At 38.9% G+C, this 9741-nt stretch overlaps 1 protein-coding gene across 2 annotated transcripts in view; it reads right to left on the bottom strand.

Annotated features, from left to right (window-relative positions):
* Positions 1–3335: 3335 nt before the first annotated feature.
* The window catches only part of cenpe (centromere protein E), a 32603-nt gene continuing 26197 nt past the window's right edge, over positions 3336–9741 (bottom strand). For both annotated transcript variants that reach the window (XM_088997186.1, XM_088997195.1), the window contains 7 exons: positions 8972–9172; positions 7159–7335; positions 6716–6816; positions 6551–6648; positions 5605–5740; positions 5188–5525; positions 3336–3805 (listed from right to left, as the gene is read on the bottom strand). In XM_088997186.1, coding sequence (XP_088853312.1) covers positions 3741–3805; positions 5188–5525; positions 5605–5740; positions 6551–6648; positions 6716–6816; positions 7159–7335; positions 8972–9172 — 1116 coding nt within the window. In that variant the 3' untranslated portion in view covers positions 3336–3740. The remainder of the gene's footprint in view (positions 3806–5187; positions 5526–5604; positions 5741–6550; positions 6649–6715; positions 6817–7158; positions 7336–8971; positions 9173–9741) is intronic.

Raw genomic sequence — 9741 nt, 5'->3', positions numbered from 1 at the left:
TGCCTCAAAATGGCACATATAATTCTTTAATCGATTGCAAACATGTATGCTTTCCTCTTCAGAACTACAGTGTATTTGAATCATATCCATAACTGGATGTGTAACAAGAAAGCATATTACCCGAATCTGAAACCATTGTTTGGATTCACAAGCAATGCAAGACGTCTTGGCGTGAAGTCATTTTTATTGGTGTTTTGCAATTGAATAAAAAGTGACATCGGTTGTCCTTTAATACACAGTATGGAATGTACGGTAATTTTCAAAATCATCACGCTTCAGCAGACAAAACAAGAAACATTGTTGCAAAAAACGATTGCATTCATATACAGTACAGTGGGCATGTACATAACACAACAGGGAAACTGCAACATTTACATCTTACTGTATTATGTATGCAATTTAAAAAAAGTCATCAATTTTCTTCTGCTTCCCATTTTTACCTTTTAACATAAACACTTCAATCTCGTCTGCTACACAAGAGCTAGCGTCTGAAAATGAAAATGGCTCTGCTACACAGGAGCTGGTCACGTAACAAACTCACGTGACCAAGTCGACCAATGGCGCGTATCGATATAAACATAGCAAAATGGCCGGCGGGAGATGAAAAAGAGCACCGTAGTAACCGGATTATCGTAAAAACCACAAATCGTACTAAACGGAACTAATTATACATAAAAAGACTAGAAATGTGCACGGGAAATGAAAATAGTGTAATAATAAGCAGTATTATCAATATAAACGATATCGATATAACGAGACTTTACTATTTGCAAGGATCATGGAAGTTGACACACATGATTTGCTTTCATTTTGGAGGATGTTTCAAGAGCAAGTTGAGCGTTATGACTACTGGGATTCTGCCAGCATCCCACTTGGAACAAAGTTTTAAATCCAGCCACAGTGAGAACGCTTCCCATTCCTACCTGCACCACTTCACTGTGATTTTTCTGTGGTGTGTCAAATTTACAAGAGATTTATTTTCACTTTCGGGGGACTTTAAATTTCTCCTCCACCTTTGTTTGCACTTTTAATTTGCATATCAAAGAAATCCCAAAGGGACTTTCTTTGCATATTTGCATTTGATTTGGAACGTTTAATGAAGATGTCAAAAACAGTCATGTTTGTATCTCTCTGAAGGTGCAAGGAATATGGTGCTTGTATAATTAGCACCATAACATGCAACATTGCCAAATGAACAAAAGAAACAGAATTCAAACAACAGCAAGTGGCACCTTTCATATGTTGCGTTTCATTATGTGTATTCAAATATTCCCATTTCACCTTTGGACCTCAATGCTTGCTAAATGATTGCTTATTTGAATAATAAAGACAAAAATATGTATTGTAGGCATGCGCTAATGTTTCTTAGCTAGTCGTGACATTAGGTCTCCTAAATTATCTGCTTCACTTCTGAAAGGAGGTGTGTGTGTGAATATTTTTAGATTGTTCATAGTTGTGAAAGAAATTTTGGTTCAAGGTCATATTTTTTTTCTCTGCTTGATAAAAACAATCTGTCTTCTTAACGTCACAGAGTTCAAAGTCACGATACAGTTAAAGCGATCTGTCATTTTACCTGACAGTGGAACGTCTCCACACTGATATGTTCATCCTCTGAAACCAAATTTAAACTTTTTCTTGTCACATGTTGATGGGGGCAGAAGATGGTGGGGGAGGATTCGGAGCCCCCCCAACGCTGTGGTGACATGTTTGATGGGTGTGTATTAACGTGTCTGCAAATGAAACCGTTCCCCAGCTTCTTCGGCTGAAAGATAAGTCCAAAAAAGGGATTCTTAATGGAGTCAGACTCAGGATTGCACACTAGTATATTGGGCTAAAAACAGGATGAATTTTGGCTTCTTGTGTGGTGCCAAACATCTCAACGCATTTCTTTTTCTTCAGATTTATTTAACATTATATTTTTTAGTCAAATTGAGAAGTGAGGCCTTGTTTTGCATTTAACTAAACGGTTTTGCTCAAACATCAGAAAAAATTCTCATGTGTTCCTAAAACTGGTTCTTGAAACTTGATTCAGCTATATTACTTCACATATTTATGCTAAACAAGAAGTAATTCATTATTTCATGTGTCATTCAAATGTTCATTTAAATCATTAAATTCAATGGGTAATTTGTCTCTGAAGCCCCAAATTGATAGGTCCAGGAATTATACTATCCAAATGGACATCAATTATATATTTTAGATCAGGGGTCGGGAACCTTTTTGACTAAGAGAGCAATAAAAGTAAAATATTTAGAAATGTTTTTCAGTGAGAGACATGCACGCACACACAATGCGCGCGCGCGCACACACACACACACACACACACACACACACACACACACACACACACACACACACACACACACACACACACACACACACACACACACACACACACACACACACACACACGCACACACGCGTGATTTCAATGTCAGAGTATATTATTTAAAATAACATAATAATTTGTGATAATACTCACCATTCATATGAATAGTTTTCCGTTGCTCATGATTGGTAAAAAAAAATCCAGCCAAACGATCGCAGTGAAAGTCAACTTTTACTGCACATTGCTCATTAGCTTGCACACTTGCTTTCTGCTGTCTCTCACAGATGTACGTATATTGATGCTAACGTTAGCATGGGGCTTGTCAAAGTGCCACTGATATTCAATCGTTCCATTCATGGTATTGTTTCATTGCAAATTAGAATCACGTCAGAACTTCTCTCCATAAAGGAGAATCCTTCCGTCCATTCAAACTGAAGTGACTATACTCTTCATTTTGTTTACTAGTCAGGCTTATTTAAAAGGGGCGTTTACCTGTTTCGACATCAACGGCCATAGATCAGTATCATCCAATCAAAATTACGCTTTCTGCCAACTGCCGCCCAAACAGGAAATGAACAGCGAAAAAAAATGTCGGTAAATGTATTTAGTTTTATCAGCGAGCCAAATGCAACCATCAAGAGCCATAAATGGCTCGCGAGCCATAGGTTCCCGGTTTTAGATAGACAGAGCGAGAAGAGAGATATATTTTTGTTTACAGGAAAACTAAGTCAAGTAAACATAAACTGCTTATTTCAAATAGAAGGATTTTGTTTTTCTGAAGTAGGAAAATATATTTTAAAGCTGTATGGGGTTGGGTGGAAAAAAAAAAAAACACTTTTTCACGGACCTGTTTCAACTGTTCAAGAAATCACCTAAAGAAAACCTTTCTGACACGCACACACTGCAGTTTAGCTTCACTTGGGTTGTCTGTCTGAAAATCTTCAACAATTTAGTGGTGAATTTATGGGGGGGAGTAGGAGTTAAAATACTTTTTCAATGACATTAAATTTAATCACACAAATATTGTATGTTGAAGATTCAAACTGTAATTTTGCAACTGGGCTGAGTGTGCTCCCTGTTGGTTTGAAGGCGAAACTACAGTAGAAATATACAACCTTTAAAGAAAAAAAATACAGGTTGTGTGGCTTAGTACCGAAAACACAAATCTTGAAAATCAGGAGTGAACAACCAAATAACTAAATATTGAAACAAAACTAAAAAGATTTAGCTGATACAGTATTTAAAAACAGTTTATCTCCATTTTTACAACTCACAAAACAAGACACTACAGACCAGCTGTTCTTCCATCTACCTCTTGGGTGCGCTGCATGTAAGAATCACAATAAATCACCAGGAATAAATGAGATAAATGAGTTTAATGATTAAAAAGGGAAGGACAATAATGTTGTATTCACTGTGTAATACAGGATTCTTGGGCTTCTGGCGGCTGTGAGGAACACTCATCCAGGTTAGCATCTGTAAAAACAGTAAAAAGGCAGTCATTATTAATTGATGTTCATTAACCAACCCCAAAGTGTTGCACCTGCTGAAATAACACAAATTTACATTTTCTGGAAAAATTGTAATGAGGAGACCCCTGACGAAATATTTTTATTTAAACATCTCATGATGCTGAATACCACCGGTGAAATTGTAAATGTGCTTAGTTAAAGAGATTCCACCACTGAAGTTAAATTATGACTGACAATAATTCCAATGAGGTTCGATTTTTGTGGTTTTTGGAGAAAAGAAAAAAAACAATCACATGACTAACTCATTCACAAATTTATTCAGGAATTGAAAATATGACAGAGCGCCATTCCCAATTTTTTTTTCGTCTTTTGTTTTTTTCTTGTTTGGGTGTCGATAAAGTGCTGGACAGACCCCCGGCAATGTTTTTTCCTTCCATAATGGTGCAGCATTTCACTTTTTACCATGTTAGCGCTTTGTTCCATCTTGAGCTGTTGTTAATGCGCTATATAGACCAATATGTATGTACAGTATTGAATTGTATTTTGGACAGCCGCCCTCATTTCAAGCACATATAACTCCAGACCCATATAATTAACTCGTTTTTTTCTGATGAAAGAAGGGAGTCTAAGGTTTCTTATGCGGTATTGAGAAGAGTCATGAAACACTGTACATGATGTTGTTCTGTCCATTTGTGCCAATGGATGGTCCTTACATTGGATTAGCCTTCACGTTGAGAGTGGTGTGGGAGCTGTGCCTCAGGGATGGGAAGGTTGTGAATTTGGGACACATCGTCAGTAGTGCTCCAAAGAATCATTGGGTGTTTCGGCCTTTCATCACTAGACACCCTCATCGATGGTGGCCAGCGACAGGTTGATCACGCCCGCGCTTGTGTCCCATGCCTAATCAGATGTTGAGAAGCTGGTGTGTGTGTGTGTGTGTGTGTGTGTGTGTGTGTGTGGGGGGGGGAGTGTCTTAAGCATATTTGACAATAAAGCTGAATTTGACTTTTGACTTAAGTTGCTGTTGAATGTTTATATAGTCATAAAACTCAATATTCTGTGGGTCCTGGAATTTGAGTGACAATGAAAAAAAACCTGGCACTGGAGTGGACACAGTTTCGCACCTGTCTGGCAGTGAATGAGGTAATTTGAACTTGAAATAAAATGCATTATTATTATTATGATTATTATGATTACTTATTATATTATTACAGTATTATTATTATTTTAGGAACATGACAATATTTTTGTTTACACCCAAAATGTGACTGGTGTTTGCATTTGCCCCACGGAGAACATGGGAAAGATTTGACAAAGATAGACAACCTTATTATGACATAGATGCATAAGCTGCACTACAACAAGGAATTTGTTCAGGGAGTTTACCTGCACTGATTCCAAGGTTGGAGTTATCGAAGAACATTTTGGGAAATGTTTGGGAAAGAAGATTAGCATTTGGGACTTTGTCAAAAATTTTGCTTTTTGGAGAGTCGAGCAGGGGCACTTTTGGTGACTCCAACAGCTTGATTGGTGAGTCGAAGACCTTCTGGGGAGTAACTTGGAACTTTTTGGGTGACTGAAGCAAGAAGTCTGAGTCCATCGGAAGTCCCTTTTTGGTGGGTGTATTTGGCAGAGACGGTTTGACATCCACTTTGGCCTTTGACTTCAGTTTGAGCGCTCTGTCCTTCCATTTGATAAGTTCTACCTCCTTGCTGGAATTCACTCTGGGGGCGGAGCGGAACAGAACATGTCAGGAGGAAATACGACTGAAGCGGCGCCACTCATTCCATGTGTTCGTCTTACTTTTCAAGGTGTGTGATTTTAATCTGAAGCTGTTTAACTTCCTCGGTCAATTTACTATTTTGCAGAACACTGTTGCTCTTGTTCACCAGACCCCGGGGGTTGAGAAAGCGGTTACAAAGCTCTTCGCCCTGCGAGACTAAATAAGCATTTGAGAGACTTGGCTGAGTAGGAATAAGTTGTGCAATAATTCATGACAATCCTAAAAATACATGTATGCTCCTTTTTTTTTGGTCTGAATATACAGTAGAGTACACAGACATCGTCTTATCAGAATCAGGCTACTCACAAATATTTATAAAACCAAATGAATCAGATACCCGCCGAAGCAGATCAAGATTATTATTTTCTTTGTTTGAAACAAATTTTCAACAGAAGCATAGATCACGTCTATATTACGTAACTGTACCTTCTGTAGTCCTTCTCAAGGCAGACCAATTAGCTTTTGTGTTTAATCAAAATCAAACATTCTCAAACATCTCTTTGCTTTGGGAAAACAACGAGAAAGCGGCAATTGCATCAGTTACAAAACGTTTGGCGAGTACAGAATCAATAATACCGGTAATCTAATAGTGTATTATTGTTTCATTGTTTTTAAATAATGAAACTATACCAACCGGAGCAGTAAAAAAAAAAAGTAAATATAAATATTTACTAGTTTCAAGAACAAAACATTTCCACTTCTTTTCAAACATGTATTCAGGTAGCATTTTTAATATTTATTTGCAATATACGTTAACTGAATCAGATAAATTTCCCCATTGTGAGACGAATAAAGGTTTTCTGATTCTGATGCCCGATACTTAAGCACAGTCTTAACACTATGCATAGTTGAGGTAGTATTGCAATCATATGTCTAATTTTGGAAGAACTCTTGCTACCATTATAGTCCTCTAAGTATCTTTTCAGCATAAGACTATAAAGTTTAAGCGTGAGAGCCACTGCTTACATGACTCCTCCCCTTGCTGCTGCACTGTCCTTAGCGATTCCTTCAGTTTCCTCACTAATTCTTCTTTCACATGCAGTACAGTGGTCAGCCTCTCGATCCTGAGAGACGGGACAGAATGTTAAGAACAGGGGAATTATGGTACAGGCAATGGTGGCCGGTCCTTACTCTTGCCGATGTTTATCGGAAGCAATGCTCAGCTCCATTTCCTTCATGAACAATTGAGCTTGAGCTTTCTGTAGCTCGGCAATTGAAGGTGGCGCACATTTCTATGAGGAAATCAATGTGGAGATGACAAAGCATTTCAGTAATGTGCGAGGTTTTACTTTTGAAAGAAGACCACTCTTTAGTGTGAGTGTTTCACTTGTACACTATACAGTATGTGACAGAAAAACTGCATTCTGTGCAAGAGTGTTTCGGTGGGGAGTTTCAGTTGTGTGTGTGTGTGTGTGTGTGTGTGTGTGTGTGTGTGTGTGTGTGTGTGTGTATAAACGATGCCAAAAATCTAAAGTTTCAGAGAGGTATTATTGGAGTGTGTGAGAGGTAATTCTGAATGATGGAGTACTTATACTACCCCGCCGTATACTTTAATTAGTGAGGTTTTCACCAACCTCAGAGTCTTGCAGTTGACTCTCCAGGGTTCTGATGCCATTCTTCAATTCTTCAACCTGACCACGACTTGTCACAAGTTCTGTCTGGAGTTGCTGAATGTCCATCTTGTAGCCAGAAATGCAGCTGTAATTTTTTTGTTGAGCCTCTTGGAGCTGCTCATTCTTTAGAGACAAAGCCTGACAAAGATAACATGTTACTATTTTGCCAATACAAAAGTCAGTCAAAAATAAACAACAAACAAACATTTAAAAAGGTTTTCCTGCACACACATATATATATATATATATATATATATATATATATATATATATATATATATATATATATATCCGTGGTAGAGGAGGGGGGATTACAGACACACAGCAGTGTGGAGAAGGAGGAGGGGTTAGAGAAACAAGCACAGTGAGCACATGAAACAGGTGACAGAGCTTCATAGGATTACAAGGAAAAAGGTGAGAAAACAAATAGTATACTACATCCATTGATGATTTCAAGGCTCGCGACGAATGGTTTGAGAACTTTAAGCGTCGTACAGGGATTCATAGTGTCATTCGTCATGGTAAGGCAGCCAGTTCTGACGATGAAGCTGCCAAAGCTTACAAGGAATCATTCCTCAAGATGGTGGAAAAAGAAGGCTACGTTCCTCATCAAGTGTTTAATGCTGATGAAAACGGTGTTTTTTTGGAAAAAGATGCCTAACCGGACTTTTATAGGAAGAGAAGTCCATCCCTGGGCATAAGCCTATGAAAGATAGGCTAACCCTCCTTCCTACAGTCCTTATGGAATGTGACTCTCCCTCCCACCTCCTCCCATTCCATTAAGATTCCATTAAGCTATCAACGACCATCACAAAAGGTAAATAAAACGACAAAATTATACAGTACAGTTTATTTAATTACAATACAATAGCACATTTATTATACATATAATAAGGTATGTTTTGTGTAGTTTTAAAGGACAACTGACGTCACTTTTTTGTTTCTTAACTGACATCAGAAAAACGTTTTATAGCATCTAAAATACCCAAAACACGCAGTATGATATTTTTATTCAAATGCAAAACACCAATAAAAATGACTTAAAGTGTCCAAAATCTGCAAAAAATTGAGCTGCGAATTGGGCATTTTCAGAAAGTCCCGCCTCCAGTTTGTGACGTCACGGCAAGACGTCTTGCATTGCTTGAGAATCAAAACAATGGCTTCAGATTCGGAGAATATGGTTTCTTGTTACACTTCCAGTTATGAATATGATTCAAATAGTTCTGAAGAGGAAAGCATACATGTTTGCAATCGATTAAAGAATTTATTCCATGCCATTTTGAGGCAACATTGGGGAGAAACGATCACCAGATCCAGGCTGATAAATTCCTTATATGGAGTTTGGACACCCTCTTCTGGCGGCTTTTGGGTGCAACACAAGGTTTTCAGACCAAACAATAAGGCAAAATACATTGACGTGATGGAAGGACCGCTAGAATGAGTGTTTTTTTTCGGTCAGGGGGCATTCCTTTAGTGACGTCACGTACGGACTCGTCACCAACTCAAAAACAAGATTTCCTGAATATTCAGCGCAAGTCTTAAAACGTAAAATATATAAATATATAGTAGAAGTCATTTGAAGCCATTTTACAAATTATGGACACAACTTGTCCAGAGATGCCGGTTGTCCTTTAAGGCTTATTTAGTAGAAAATGCTGGGAACGGATTATTCTTATGTTAATGGTTTCCTATGGGACATTTATGTTTGGAATACACACTTTTCGCCTTACACACACTTTCGGGGAACCAATTAAGTTCGTAAGCTTGTACTTACTTTGACTCTCTCCTCAGCTTGATGGAGTAAAAGAAGTTCCCTGTTGTTACTGAGCAAAGTCAGCTCTGGTCTTGCTGGAGTTTCCTCCAGCTTCTCTTGCAGAGTGACACGCTTGCTTTTTTCTTCTTCCAACTGGATTTGAGCCTGTGCTGTCACCTGCTGCAATTCTTGACACCGAACATTGCGGTCATCAACGATGCTCTGTAAGGAGTTCAGAGAGATGATGAGCTTTGTATGCATAGGCAAGCACCCGCCCCCAAAGACTGCTAGAAAAAAACAAATAAGTACTACAGTGGTACCTCGGTTCTCGACCATAATTCGTTCCAGGACCCTGTTCGAAAAGTGATTTTTTTCGAACACCGAAACCACCTCTTTGCTCCTGTCACTTGCGAGTTGACAGCGAGGAGGGGGGGCTGCCTCTGCCGGCCGTTCTCCACCTGCTGTCAATTCTCTAATCACGCACACAGGGCATTTATACGGTTCGCGATCACCTCGCCAATGCCGCCAATTCTGGATGATTTCACCTCGCCACCGTACCTGGACTCTTCCATCGATGCGCGAGTGTATCCGATCCAAGGTATTTTCCCTGCGTCCCGTAAATATATGTCATCTTCCGGGATTGCATCATTTTGCACCCTCGTGTGCCATTTGCTTTTTGGCGTAGTAAGCGGGTAACAAATCGCTTCGAGCCACGTTGACTCCACTTTCTCAGCGGGTTTCAAAACTCTGAAGTCCACTTTTGAGTCAGGGTGTAGTCCGAAGCATGCTTC

The sequence above is a fragment of the Hippocampus bargibanti genome, linkage group LG01 (assembly GCF_051943395.1).
Source record: "Hippocampus bargibanti isolate YZ-2025 linkage group LG01, ASM5194339v1, whole genome shotgun sequence".
In the NCBI taxonomy this organism is placed as follows: domain Eukaryota; kingdom Metazoa; phylum Chordata; class Actinopteri; order Syngnathiformes; family Syngnathidae; genus Hippocampus; species Hippocampus bargibanti.
This window is presented reverse-complemented; position numbering and strand designations above follow the sequence as displayed.